This window comes from Oncorhynchus mykiss, chromosome 28 (genome assembly GCF_057628025.1).
Source record: "Oncorhynchus mykiss isolate SJ-2025 chromosome 28, ASM5762802v1, whole genome shotgun sequence".
Classification (NCBI taxonomy): domain Eukaryota; kingdom Metazoa; phylum Chordata; class Actinopteri; order Salmoniformes; family Salmonidae; genus Oncorhynchus; species Oncorhynchus mykiss.
Window position 1 is genome coordinate 34292955 of NC_143049.1, and position 15847 is coordinate 34308801.

General features: G+C 46.5%; 1 protein-coding gene across 2 annotated transcripts in view; it reads right to left on the bottom strand.

Moving 5' to 3' along the window:
- The window catches only part of LOC110509034 (3',5'-cyclic-AMP phosphodiesterase 4B), a 116142-nt gene that overhangs the window by 77111 nt on the left and 23184 nt on the right, over positions 1–15847 (bottom strand). Inside the window, exons 2-3 of one of the 2 annotated variants that reach the window (XM_090225166.1) lie at positions 7527–7564; positions 6042–6170 (exon numbers count right to left, since the gene is read on the bottom strand). In XM_090225166.1, the coding sequence (XP_090081292.1) occupies positions 6042–6083 (42 nt within the window). In that variant the 5' untranslated portion in view covers positions 6084–6170; positions 7527–7564. The remainder of the gene's footprint in view (positions 1–6041; positions 6171–7526; positions 7565–15847) is intronic. The other variant, XM_036966732.2, reaches the window with a different exon arrangement.

Here is a 15847-nt window from a genome sequence, read left to right on the forward strand (position 1 = left end):
AATATGGACTTGGTCTTTTACCAAATAGGGCTATCTTCTGTATACCACCCCTACCTTGTCACATAATTCCACAAATTAACTTTTAACAAGGCACATCTGTTAATTGAAATGCCTTCCAGGTGACTACCTCATGAAGCTGGTTGAGAGAATGCCAAGAGTGTGCAAAGCTGTCATTTAAGGCATAGGGTGGCTACTTTGAAGAATCTCAAATTTTAAATATATTTTGATTTGTTTAACACGTTTTTGGTTACTACATGATTCCATGTGTTATTTCATAGTTTTGACGTCTTCGCTGCTATTATACAATGTAGAACATTGTTTTAAAAAATAAAGAAAAACCCAACTTTTGACTGGTACTGTATATATATATATATATAGGCAAGACATATATATATATAGTGAGTTTATATTTGACCATAAGAAATGTGGATATAGTAATGTGGGTTTGACTGCATTGAGCCCAATGTCGTTCTGTCTTAAAAGGTTAGGAAACATAACAAGATATGTGCTACTGAGTAAATACCGCATGTGTGTTTGACTCAATTAAGCCCAATGTCTTAGCTCCTAAATCTTAGAGGAGGTTTGGGAAACAAAACAAACAGTGGCATAATCACTTAACCAGGCCTCAGGAACATGATGTGTTGGAACAATCCCTGCTGTAACAGCTGAATTACTGACTCTAATAGTCACCCGTAAGGCTGTTTGGCATCAATTATTGAGAACTGTGTCACAACGGTGTGCTGCTGTGTAAAGGAGAACAGATAAAACAGGTTATCATTTCAATTCTACTAATCAAATAAAAGTGTTATATGTTAGTCATAAAGCCCTTTATACATCCGGGGCTGTCACAAAGTGTTACACAGAAACCAAAAACGCCAAACTGCAATGCAGATGTAGAAGCACGATAGCTAGGAAAAACTCCAGAAAGGCCGGAACCTAGGATGAAACCTAGGGAAGAACCAGGCTCTGAGGGGTGGTCAGTCCACTTCTGGCTGTGCCGGGTGGAGATAAGGCTGTGTGCAATATACAGACATGCAGATCTGCTAGATGTGAATTCAATATACAGACATGCAGATCTGCTAGATGTGAATTCAATATACAGACATGCAGATCTGCTAGATGTGAATTCAATATACAGACATGCAGATCTGCTAGATGTGAATTCAATATACAGACATGCAGATCTGCTAGATGTGAATTCAATATACAGACATGCAGATCTGCTAGATGTGAATTCAATATACAGACATGCAGATCTGCTAGATGTGAATTCAATATACAGACATGCAGATCTGCTAGATGTGAATTCAATATACAGACATGCAGATCTGCTAGATGTGAATTCAATATACAGACATGCAGATCTGCCAGATGTGAATTCAATATACAGACATGCAGATCTGCTAGATGTGAATTCAATATACAGACATGCAGATCTGCTAGATGTGAATTCAATATACAGACATGCAGATCTGCTAGATGTGAATTCAATATACAGACATGCAGATCTGCTAGATGTGAATTCAATATACAGACATGCAGATCTGCTAGATGTGAATTCAATATACAGACATGCAGATCTGCTAGATGTGAATTCAATATACAGACATGCAGATCTGCCAGATGTGAATTCACAAAAGCGGAAAAATGATTTCTGCGGCTTATGCCAACTTTTGTTTTGTTGAAGTGCAAAGACAATCAACTTCCAAGGTGCCAAACAATCACCCAAGGACATAGAAAATGGTAGGAGGTACAGATCTATAAGAGACGGTAGCTGACGGTACCTTGGGTGTACCTGGGAGTTGCCTGATTCAAAGTGGTCTTTCTGGACACTGTCGCACTCAATGAGCTGGCCTGCCCATCTGACACACTGAGCTTTCATCCCTCTGAGGAGTGAGGACAAACAGATGGGCCCTTCTCTCTCTCCCCCTCCCTCTCTCCCACCCCCCCTCCCTCTCTCCCCTTCTCTCTCTCCCACCCCCCCTCCCTCTCTCCCACCCCCCCTCCCTCTCTCGCAGTTGCTCTCTTTCTCGCTAACGCTTTCGCTCCCTCACTCCCTCCTTCACTCTCCCTCAGTCTCTCTCTTTCTATCCCCCCTCCATATCTCTCTTTCCCCTACCCTGCTCTTTTCCTCTCCTCCTCCCTCTCTCCCCTTCTCTCTCTCCCACCCCCCTTCCTTCCTCTCTCCCACCCCTCCTCCCTCTCTCCCACCCCTCCTCCCTCTCTCCCACCCCCCCTCCCTCTCTCCCACCCCTCCTCCCTCTCTCCCTCCCACCCCTCCTCCCTCTCTCCCACCCCCCTTCCCTCTCTCCCACCCCTCCTCCCTCTCACCCCCCCTCCCACCCATGCTCCCTCTCTCCCACTCCTCCTCCCTCTCTCCCACCCCCCCTCCCTCTCTCCCACCCCTCCTCCCTCTCTCCCACACCCCCACCCCTCTCTCCCACCCCTCCTCCCCCCCCCACCCCTCTCTCCCACCCCCCCCCACCCCCCCCCTCTCTCCCACCCCCCCCCCCTCTCCCACCCCTCCTCCCTCTCTGCAGTCTGCCCTGTCGGACACCCATCTGTTTCTGGACGGTCATCTGCTCATGACTCAGCACCTCCCTCCCTCCCAGACAGCACCTTCCTTTATTTCTGTTAGAGAGGAAGGATGAACTAGCTGACGAACACCAGAGTAACACGTTAATACAGAACTACTTACTGAACCAAAATGTAAACGCAACACGGAACAATTTCAACGATTTTACTGAGTTACAGTTCATATGGAAATCAGTCAATTGAAATAAATTAATTAGGTCCTAATCTATGGATGTCACATGACTGGGAATTCAGATATGCATTTGTTGGTCACAGATACCTTTAAAAAAAAGGTAGGGGTGTGGATCAGAAAACCAGTCAGTATCTGGTATAATCACCATTTGCCTCATGCAGCTCGCCACATCTCATTTGCATAGAGTTGATCAGGCTGTTGATTGTGGCCTGTGGAATGTTGTCCAGAGCATCCCAAAGAATCCAGAGCATCCCAAACATGCTCAATGGGTGACATGGAAGAACTGGGACATTTTCAGCTTCCAGGAATTGTGTACAGATCCTTGCGTCATGGGGCCGTGTATTATCATGCTGAAACATGAGGTGATGGCAGTGGATGACTGGCACGAATATCGACCTCAGGATAATGTCACAATATCTATGAGCATTCAAATTGCCATTGATAAAACGCAATTGTGTCTGTAGCTAATCCCTGTCCATACCAAAACTGCACATTTTACAGTGGCCTTTTATTGTCCCCAGAAAAAGGTGTAAAGATCACACTGTTTAATCAGCTTCTTGATATGCATTGGCAGCAGCTAATGGGGATCCCTAATAAATACTATTTAATCAGCTTCTTGATATGCATTGGCAGCAGCTAATGGGGATCCCTAATAAATACTGTTTAATTAGCTTCTTGATATGCATTGGCAGCAGCTAATGGGGATCCCAAATAAATACTGTTTAATCAGTTTACTGATATGCATTGGCAGCAGCTAATGGGGATCCCTAGTAAATACTGTTTAATCAGTTTACTGATATGCATTGGCAGCAGCTAATGGGGATCCCTAATAAATACTGTTTAATCAGTTTACTGATATGCATTGGCAGCAGCTAATGGGGATCCCTAATAAATACTGTTTAATTAGCTTCTTGATATGCATTGGCAGCAGCTAATGGGGATCCCTAATAAATACTGTTTAATTAGCTTCTTGATATGCATTGGCAGCAGCTAATGGGGATCCCTAATAAATACTGTTTAATCAGTTTACTGATATGCCACACCTGTCAGGTGGATGGATAATCTTAGCAAAGGAGAAATGTTCAACTAACAGGGATGCAAACAAATGTGTGCACATAATTAGAGAGAAATAAGCTTTTTGTGCGCATGGAACATTTCTGGGATCTTTTATTTTGGGTCATGAAACATGGGACCAATACTTTACATGTTGCGTTTATATTTTTGTTCAGTGTATTCCTTATGAATGTGCTATGAAATACTTATTTACCTACATAGTGCACTTAAGTAATCATCATTTGTTACGAAGTCCTTATTTACAGTGCATTCGGAAAGTATTCAGACCCCTTGACTTTTTTCACATTGTTAAGTTACAGCCTTATTCTAAAATGTATTAAATAATTTTTTTCCTCATAAATTTACACACAATACCCCATAATGACATCACAATACCCCATAATGACAGGTTTTTATAATGTTTTTGCAAATGTATTACAAATAAGAAACCGTATTTACATAAGCATTCAGACCCTTTGCTATGAGACTCGAAATTGAGCTCAGGTGCATCCTGCTTCCATTGATCATTCTTGAGATGTTTCTACAATTTGATTGGAGTCCACCTGTGGTAAATTCAATTACTTGGACATGATTTGGAAAGGCCCACACCTGTCTATATATGGTCCCACAGTTGACAGTGCATGTCAGAACAGAAACCAAGCCATGAGGTCAAAGGTATTGTGAGTAGAGCTCTGAGACAGGATTGTGTCGAGACACAGATCTGATGAAGGTTACCAAAAAATGTCTGCAGCATTGAAGGTCCCCAAGAACACAGTGGCCTCCATCATTCATAAATGGAAGAAGTTTGGAACCACTGAGACTTTTCCTAGAGCTGGCCGCCCGGCCAAACTGAGCTATCTGGGGAAAAGGGCCTTGGTCAGGGAGGTGACCAATAACTGGATGATCACTCTGACAGAGCTCCAGAGTTACTCTGTGGAGATGGGAGAACCTTCCAGAAGGACAACCATCTCTCAAACACTCCACCAATCAGGCCTTTATGGTAAAGTGGCTAGACAGAAGACACTCCTCAGTAAAAGGCACATGACAGCCCGCTTGGAATTTGCCAAAAGACACCTAAAGACTCTCAGACCATGAGAAACAAGATTCTCTGGTCTGATGAAACCAAGATTGAAGTCTTTGGCCTGAATGCCAAGCGTCACGTCTGGAGGACACTTCCCTACGAAAGCATGGTGATGGCAGCTGGGGATGCTTTTCAGAGGCAGGGACTGGGAGACTAGTCAGGAATCGAGTAACAGAGAGATCCTAAAATGAAAACCTGCTCCAGGGCGCTCAGGACCTCAGACTGGGGTGAAGGTTCACCTTCCATCAGGACAACGACCCTAAGCACACAGCCAAGACAACACAGGAGTGGCTTCGGGACAAATCTCAATGTCCTTGAGTGGCCCAGCCAGAGCCTGGACTTGAACCCGATCAAACATCTCTGGAGAGACCAGAAAATAGCTGTGCAGTGACGCTCCCCATCCAACCTGAAAGAGCTTGAGAGGATCTGCAGAGAAAAATGGGAGAAACTCACCAAAAATACAGGTGTGAAAAGATTTCAGCGTCATACCCATGAAGACTAGAGGAAAAGGTGCCAAAGGTGCTTCAACAAAGTATTAAGTAAAGGGTCTGAATACTTATGTAAATGTAATATTTAAGTTTATTTTCCATTTGCTAAAATTACTAATAATTTTTGCTTTGTCATTATGGTGTATTGTGATGTCATTATGGTGTATTGTGATGTCATTATGGTGTATTGTGATGTCATTATGGTGTATTGTGATGTCATTATGGTGTATTGTGATGTCATTATGGTGTATTGTGATGTCATTATGGTATATCGTGTGTAGATTGATGAAGAAAAAAAACGATCTAATACATTTTAGAATAAGGCTGTAAAGTAACAAAATGTGGAAAAAGTCAAGGGGTCTGAATACTTTCCAAATGCACTGTAGGCACTCTTCATGCAAAGTGTAAGGCTACCGATAAGGCTGTATGGAAGAACTTACTAGCTAGCTAACACTTCCACACTGGGTTTTGCAGCCATTTGAGAGGGAAGCTAATGCCATTTCACTCAGTGGGGTAAATTATTATCAACAGTAATGAATGGATACATTGCTACATTATTGCCTTGCAACCGATGACTACCTAAAGTAGACTGCTCCACAACCTGAATGGAACAATACTGTCAAAACAAGGTGTAAGTAGCTAATGTACTCACACCGCCTGGTGACACCGCTAACACACTTCTGCTCTTCTTCATCCTTAGTGGTGTCAATCAGTCAGTCTCTCTCTTTATTCATAAACTCCTCTTCTGTTCCTTCTTCACTGGGCACCTCTACTAACGCACCTGACCATGGAGAGGGAGGGAGTGATGGAGGGAAAGAAGATCATTAAGTTAAGTAATCAGACAGTAGTATCCCTTTAAGTGGTGAAGTTATCAGCAGTGGTGGGATGACTTCTGAGCGTATAAAAGGCAAGAGGCTACTCTTCTAGGAATTTTACGTCAAAACAGCTATCGTACTGCTTGAGAGTAGAGTGAACACCAGAGCACATGAAGGCTGCTGAGGGGAGAACGGCTCATAGTAAAGGCTGGAATGGAATGGAGTGAATGGAATGGAGTGAATGGAATGGAGTGAATGGAATGGAGTGAATGGAGTGAATGGAATGGAGTGAATGGAATGGAGTGAATGGAGTGAATGGAATGGAGTGAAAGGATTGAATGGAATGGAGTGAATGGAATGGAGTGAATGGAGTGAATGGAATGGAGTGAATGGAATGGAGTGAAAGGATTGAATGGAATGGAGTGAATGGAATGGAGTGAATGGAATGGAGTGAATGGAGTGAATGGAATGGAGTGAATGGAGTGAATGGAATGGAGTGAATGGAATGGAGTGAATGGAATGGAGTGAATGGAGTGAATGGAATGGAGTGAATGGAGTGAATGGAATGGAGTGAATGGAATGGAGTGAATGGAGTGAATGGAATGGAGTGAATGGAGTGAATGGAATGGAGTGAATGGAGTGAATGGAATGGAGTGAATGGAATGGAGTGAATGGAATGGAGTGAATGGAGTGAATGGAGTGAATGGAATGGAGTGAATGGAATGGAGTGAATGGAGTGAATGGAATGGAGTGAATGGAATGGAGTGAATGGAATGGAGTGAGTGGAGTGAATGGAATGGAGTGAATGGAATGGAGTGAATGGAGTGAATGGAATGGAGTGAATGGAATGGAGTGAATGGAGTGAATGGAATGGAGTGAATGGAAGGGAGTGAATGGAATGGAGTGAGTGGAGTGAATGGAATGGAGTGAATGGAATGGAGTGAATGGAATGGAGTGAATGGAGTGAATGGAATGGAGTGAATGGAGTGAATGGAATGGAGTGAATGGAATGGAGTGAATGGAATGGAGTGAGTGGAGTGAATGGAATGGAGTGAATGGAATGGAGTGAATGGAGTGAATGGAATGGAGTGAATGGAATGGAGTGAATGGAGTGAATGGAATGGAGTGAATGGAAGGGAGTGAATGGAATGGAGTGAGTGGAGTGAATGGAATGGAGTGAATGGAATGGAGTGAATGGAATGGAGTGAATGGAGTGAATGGAATGGAGTGAATGGAGTGAATGGAATGGAGTGAATGGAATGGAGTGAATGGAGTGTGTGTCACCAGCCTCTCTGAATGAGATCTGCCTCTTTCTGTAATACCTTTGGAAGCCATGCTGTTTACACGACATGCTGGGTCTCTGTAGAAAATTGAGTGAAGCAGAACCATTAGAAAACAATAGGGTTAATCATGAACAAAGTAGGTTGAAGGGTGTGACAGTTAATCAACCCACAGTTGAATCAATCTTGTACCGTCACACACTGTGCCTGAAGGTCTTGGCCTGTACAGTCTGTAATCTTTGAACTACAGGGCTTCAGCTGGGGGCTTGGAAATAGCTCAATAATAAATCAGGAAAGGGCGGTACATCTTTGTGACAGGACAAAGTCAATATCTGACACCATTGTGGATTTTTTTTAGTGACAGGGAGAATTTGCGTCATAGTGATAAGGCTGACATAAAGTCCATATTATATGTTGGCCTGTCTGGTGCTCCAAGGCTAGTGTCGAGGTGAGTGACCTGGAAACACAACGGACAGTGGCTCTCATATAATATGTTGGGGTAGGGTAGCCTAGTGGTTAGAGCGTTGGACTAGTAACCGGAAGGTTGCAAGTTCAAACCCCCGAGCCGACAAGGTACAAATCTGTCGTTCTGCCCCTGAACAGGCCACTCCTAGGCCGTCATTGAAAATAAGAATTTGTTCTTAACTGACTTGCCTAGTTAAATAAAGGTAAAAAAAAAAAAATAGGTGGTAGGATCACTGAGAGGTCAACCCACTCACTCCCTTATCAACTGACCCAGTTGTTAAAATGACCTTACCAGTCCAATACATTGAACTGTCTGACGCTATGATTCACTGTGCCCTTAGCGTAATGGCTATCAATGACATTCAACATTGCGTGTTTGTGAATGTGGCCCTAAATTTCATCAGGTAGAAATGTTGGAGAGAGTAATTATTATTATTTTTTAAAACAAGAAAGCAATAGGAGTGGTACTGTATCTGGGGAAATTATATATTGCAGATTTAGAAGCAAATGACTGACTCCGTATATTCGTTATCCATAAAATATCAAGTAGCCTTCTTCAGAATCTGTTTTCTTGCCATTCAGATTCCTACATTTTCCACAGAACATCCACTTTCCTTTGTCTTATGTTGTAGTTGTCATGAAGGAATTCAATTCAATAACTATTCAATAACTATTCAAGAACTATTCAATAACTATTCAATAGCTATTCAATAACTATTCAATAACTATTCAAAATAGATTCTTAAGTTTCATAATTTTATGTTCATAATTAACTTTTTTCCTGAAAAGTTTCTGTTTTGGAGATGGGAGGTTTTCATCTGACAGCGGCGACATATTGATATACATAGAGATGGGGTCTGAAACGATTGACACCCTGGATGAAAATGAGCAATAACGACTGTCATTGAAAAGGCGCAAAACTCGCTCACCTTAAAACATTCTTAGTTTTACTGAAGCTGAAGGTTAAAAGATTCATCAGTTTCGGCTTTCAATGGTCTTCATCTAACCGCTAAATTCATAATTTCAGCCATTGAAGACCAAAACGTTACTCTTTAAACCTTGCATCAATAAAACAATGCATTTTCTGGCCTCCCGAGTGGCACAGTGGTCTAAGGCTAGCTGTGCCACTAAAGATCCTGGTTTGAGTCCAGGCTCTGTCGCAGCCAGGCGGCGACCGGGAGACCCATGGGGCGGCGCACAATTGGCCCAGCGTCGTAAGAGGGAAGGGTTGGCCGGCTGGGACGTCCTTTTCCCATTGTGCTCTAGGGACTCCTGTGGCGGGCTGGACGCATGCACATTGATACGGTCACCAGGTGTACGATGTTTCCTCCGACACATTAGTGCGGCTGGCTTCCGGTTTAAGTGGGCATTTTGTCAAGAAGCAGTGCGGCTTGGTTGGGTTGTGTTTCGGAGGACGCACGGTTCTAGACCTCCACCTTTCCCAAGTCAGTATGGGAGTTGCAGCGATGGGACACGACTGTAACTACCAATTGGATACCACAAAATTGGGGAGAAAAAAAAGTAATATATATATATATATATATATATTATAAAAAACAATGCATTGTGTTGCACCTTTTCCTTTCGACAATCTTAAAAAAATATATATATATATATATTATTTAACTTTTATTTAACTAGGCAAGTCAGTTAAGAACAAATTCTTATTTACAATGACGGCCTACCCCGGAACTACATTAATTTCTAATGTAACGCTGAGTTTGTCTTGCAGCATAGAGTTGCAGAGGCAGTTGCAGTGCGTTCTGTGTGGTGCAGAGGGTGGATGTATCGAACGTATGTGTAGACGACTTGACAGAAATGGTAGCAGAAGGTGAATATTTAACTTAACTTCTGTTGCACACATCCAGATGATGCTGCGTACCACTGTAGGTCTGATCGAGGCACAAAGCTTTGATCACACAGAGTCATTGCGCAAAATAGTATTTATTTAACTAGATAAATCAATGACAGCCTACACCAGCCAAATCTGGGACAATTGTGCGCCGCCCTATGGGACTCCCAATCCAGTCCGGTTTTGATACAGCCTGGAATCGAACCAGAGTGTCTGTAGTGACGCCTCTATCACTGAGATGCAGTGCCTTAGACCGCTGCACCACTCTGGAGCCCGATGACTCTATAAAAGAAATAATTCAAACACTGAGCATAACCTTAAATGAGAACCAATTCACTGTCAGGGTGCTTGTGGCAAATTGCCTTTGGTGCGCTTGAGAGCCTTTCCCATTCGCAGTCACCAGCAGCAGTCTCTCATGCCCATCGAACGTTGGCCAAGTTCTTCAGATATTTTCATCTGCTTCAATTTATTTCAGTCTCACTGTGTCGATTAAGACCGTGCACAGAGCACGCCAACACAGCCTGCAGCATTTCATCCACTTGAACCACTTACACATGTAGTCGGTAAAGGCATACCCAGATATGATTTGGCAGACACATCAAAAGCAAAACCTGTGTGAAAAGCATTACTAGACATCAAGATTTTTGTTGGTATTTTATTAGGATCCCCATTAGTTGATTAATTATTTTGTTGGTATTTTATTAGGATCCCCATTAGTTGATTAATTATTTTGTTGGTATTTTATTAGGATCCCCATTAGTTGATTAATTATTTTGTTGGTATTTTATTAGGATCCCCATTAGTTGATTAATTATTTTGTTGGTATTTTATTAGGATCCCCATTAGTTGATTAATTATTTTGTTGGTATTTTATTAGGATCCCCATTAGTTGATTAATTATTTTGTTGGTATTTTATTAGGATCCCCATTAGTTGATTAATTATTTTGTTGGTATTTTATTAGGATCCCCATTAGTTGTTGTAAAAGCAGCAGCTACTCTTCCTGGGGTCCAACACAAAACATGATACATAATACAGAACGACATGATACAGAACATCAATAGACAAAAACGGCTCAAGGACAGAACTACATGAATGTTTTAAAAAGGCAGACGTAGCCTACATATCAATACATACACACAAACTATCTGGGTCAAATAGGAGTTGTGCCTCGAGGTGTTGCTTTATCTGTTTTTTGAAACCAGGTTTGCTGTTTATTTGAGCAATATGAGAAGGAAGGAAGTTCCATCTCATAATGTCTTTAAGAGACCCTTTGTAAAACAGCCGTCACTAAAAAAAAAAAAAAAAATCCATGTATAGCAGAGGTGGGCAATTCCAGTCCTTGGGGGCCTGATTGGGTCAACTAACACACCTGACTCCAATAATCACCTAATCATGATCTTCAGTTTAGAAAGTAATCAGTTTAATCAGCTGTGTTTTCTAGGGAATGAGAAAAAGTGACACCTAACAGGCCCTGGCGGACTGGAGTTGCCCACCTCTGGTCTACAGGATGAAAACAACCCAAAACAGTTTTTCCATCTTTTTTTATCCTTTATTTAACTAGGAAATTCAGTTAAAAACAAATTCTTATTTATAATGACGGCCTACCGGGGAACAGTGGGTTAACTGCTTTGTTCAGGGGCAGAACGACAGGTTTTTACCTTGTCAGCTCAGGGATTCAATCCTGCAACCTTTCGGTTACTGGCCCAACGCTCGAACCACTAGGCTACCTGCCGCCCCTCCACTCTAACCCCTAGGCTACCTGCCGCCCATCCCCTCTAACCGCTAGGCTACCTCCCGCCCCTCCACTCTAACCACTAGGCTACCTACCTCCCCTCCACTCTAACCACTAGGCTACCTCCCGCCCCTCCACTATAACCACTAGACTACTTGCCACCCCTCCACTCTAACCACTAGACTACCTGCCGTCCCTCCACTCTAACCACTAGACTACCTGCCGCCCCTCCACTCTAACCACTAGGCTACCTGCCGCCCCTCCACTCTAACCACTAGGCTACCTGCCGTCCCTCCACTCGAACCACTAGGCTACCTGCCGTCCCTCCACTCTAACCACTAGGCTACCTGCCGTCCCTCCACTCTAACCACTAGGCTACCTGCCGCCCCTCCACTCTAACCACTAGACTAAATGCCGTCCCTCCACTCTAACCACTAGACTACCTGCCGCCCCTCCACTCTAACCACTAGACTAAATGCCGTCCCTCCACTCTAACCACTAGACTACCTGCCGCCCCTCCACTCTAACCACTAGGCTACCTGTCGCCCCTCCACTCTAACCACTAGACTACCTGCCGCCCCTCCACTCTAACCACTAGACTACCTGCCGTCCCTCCACTCTAACCACTACACTACCTGCCGTCCCTCTACTCTAACCACTAGACTACCTGCCGTCCCTCCACTCTAACCACTAGACTACCTGCCGCCCCTCCACTCTAACCACTAGACTACCTGCCGCCCCTCCACTCTAACCACTAGACTACCTGCCGCCCCTCCACTCTAACCACTAGACTACCTGCCGTCCCTCCACTCTAACCACTAGGCTACCTGCCACCCCTCCACTCTAACCACTAGGCTACCTGCCGTCCCTCCACTCTAACCACTAGACTACCTGCCGCCCCTCCACTCTAACCACTAGGCTACCTGTCGCCCTTCCACTCTAACCACTAGGCTACCTGCCGTCCCTCCACTCTAACCACTAGACTAAATGCCGTCCCTCCACTCTAATCACTAGACTACCTGCCGCCCCTCCACTCTAACCACTAGGCTACCTGTCGCCCTTCCACTCTAACCACTACGCTACCTGCCGTCCCTCCACTCTAACCACTAGACTACCTGCCGCCCTGCCACTCTAACCACTAGACTACCTGCCGCCCCTCCACTCTAACCACTAGACTACCTGCCGTCCCTCCACTCTAACCACTAGGCTACCTGCCACCCTCCACTCTAACCACTAGGCTACCTGCCACCCCTCCACTCTAACCACTAGACTACCTGCCGCCCCTCCACTCTAACCACTAGACTACCTGCCGCCCCTCCACTCTAACCACTAGACTATCTGCCGTCCCTCCACTCTAACCACTAGACTACCTGCCACCCCTCCACTCTAACCACTAGACTACCTGCCGTCCCTCCACTCTAACCACTAGGCTACCTGCCGTCCCCCCACTCTAACCACTAGACTACCTGCCGTCCCTCCACTCTAACCACTAGACTACCTGCCGTCCCTCCACACTAACCACTAGACTACCTGCCGTCCCTCCACTCTAACCACTAGACTACCTGCCGTCCCTCCACTCTAACCACTAGGCTACCTGCCGTCCCTCCACTCTAACCACTAGACTACCTGCCGTCCCTCCACTCTAACCACTAGACTACCTGCCGCCCCTCCACTCTAACCACTAGACTACCTGCCGCACCTCCACTCTAACCACTAGACTACCTGCCGCCCCTCCACTCTAACCACTAGACTACCTGCCGTCCCTCCACTCTAACCACTAGGCTACCTGCCACCCCTCCACTCTAACCACTAGGCTACCTGCCGCCCCTCCACTCTAACCACTAGACTTCCTGCCGTCCCTCCACTCTAACCACTAGGCTACCTGACTGCCCCTCCACTCTAACCACTAGACTACCTGCCGTCCCTCCACTCTAACCACTACACTACCTGCCGTCCCTCTACTCTAACCACTAGGCTACCTGACTGCTCCTCCACTCTAACCACTAGACTACCTGCCACCCTCCACTCTAACCACTAGACTACCTGCCGCCCCTCCACTCTAACCACTAGACTACCTGCCGCCCCTCCACTCTAACCACTAGACTACCTGCCGTCCCTCTACTCTAACCACTAGACTACCTGCCGTCCCTCCACTCTAACCACTAGACTACCTGCCGCCCCTCCACTCTAACCACTAGACTACCTGCCACCCTCCACTCTAACCACTAGACTACCTGCCGCCCCTCCACTCTAACCACTAGACTACCTGCCGTCCCTCCAATCTAACCACTAGGCTACCTGCCACCCTCCACTCTAACCACTAGACTACCTGCCGCCCCTCCACTCTAACCACTAGACTATCTGCCGTCCCTCCAATCTAACCACTAGGCTACCTGCCGTCCCCCCACTCTAACCACTAGACTACCTGCCGTCCCTCCACTCTAACCACTAGACTACCTGCCGTCCCTCCACTCTAACCACTAGGCTACCTGCCACCCTCCACTCTAACCACTAGACTACCTGCCGTCCCTCCACTCTAACCACTAGACTACCTGCCACCCTCCACTCTAACCACTAGACTACCTGCCGCCCCTCCACTCTAACCACTAGACTACCTGCCGTCCCTCCAATCTAACCACTAGGCTACCTGCCACCCTCCACTCTAACCACTAGACTACCTGCCGCCCCTCCACTCTAACCACTAGACTATCTGCCGTCCCTCCAATCTAACCACTAGGCTACCTGCCGTCCCCCCACTCTAACCACTAGACTACCTGCCGTCCCTCCACTCTAACCACTAGACTACCTGCCGTCCCTCCACTCTAACCACTAGACTACCTGCCGTCCCTCCACTCTAACCACTAGGCTACCTGCCGTCCCTCCACTCTAACCACTAGACTACCTGCCGTCCCTCCACTCTAACCACTAGACTACCTGCCGCCCCTCCACTCTAACCACTAGACTACCTGCCGCCCCTCCACTCTAACCACTAGACTATCTGCCGTCCCTCCACTCTAACCACTAGACTACCTGCCACCCCTCCACTCTAACCACTAGACTACCTGCCGTCCCTCCACTCTAACCACTAGGCTACCTGCCGTCCCCCCACTCTAACCACTAGACTACCTGCCGTCCCTCCACTCTAACCACTAGACTACCTGCCGTCCCTCCACACTAACCACTAGACTACCTGCCGTCCCTCCACTCTAACCACTAGACTACCTGCCGTCCCTCCACTCTAACCACTAGGCTACCTGCCGTCCCTCCACTCTAACCACTAGACTACCTGCCGTCCCTCCACTCTAACCACTAGACTACCTGCCGCCCCTCCACTCTAACCACTAGACTACCTGCCGCACCTCCACTCTAACCACTAGACTACCTGCCGCCCCTCCACTCTAACCACTAGACTACCTGCCGTCCCTCCACTCTAACCACTAGGCTACCTGCCACCCCTCCACTCTAACCACTAGGCTACCTGCCGCCCCTCCACTCTAACCACTAGACTTCCTGCCGTCCCTCCACTCTAACCACTAGGCTACCTGACTGCCCCTCCACTCTAACCACTAGACTACCTGCCGTCCCTCCACTCTAACCACTACACTACCTGCCGTCCCTCTACTCTAACCACTAGGCTACCTGACTGCTCCTCCACTCTAACCACTAGACTACCTGCCACCCTCCACTCTAACCACTAGACTACCTGCCGCCCCTCCACTCTAACCACTAGACTACCTGCCGCCCCTCCACTCTAACCACTAGACTACCTGCCGTCCCTCTACTCTAACCACTAGACTACCTGCCGTCCCTCCACTCTAACCACTAGACTACCTGCCGCCCCTCCACTCTAACCACTAGACTACCTGCCACCCTCCACTCTAACCACTAGACTACCTGCCGCCCCTCCACTCTAACCACTAGACTACCTGCCGTCCCTCCAATCTAACCACTAGGCTACCTGCCACCCTCCACTCTAACCACTAGACTACCTGCCGCCCCTCCACTCTAACCACTAGACTATCTGCCGTCCCTCCAATCTAACCACTAGGCTACCTGCCGTCCCCCCACTCTAACCACTAGACTACCTGCCGTCCCTCCACTCTAACCACTAGACTACCTGCCGTCCCTCCACTCTAACCACTAGACTACCTGCCGTCCCTCCACTCTAACCACTAGGCTACCTGCCGTCCCTCCACTCTAACCACTAGACTACCTGCCGTCCCTCCACTCTAACCACTAGACTACCTGCCGCCCCTCCACTCTAACCACTAGACTACCTGCCGTCCCTCCACTCTAACCACTAGACTACCTG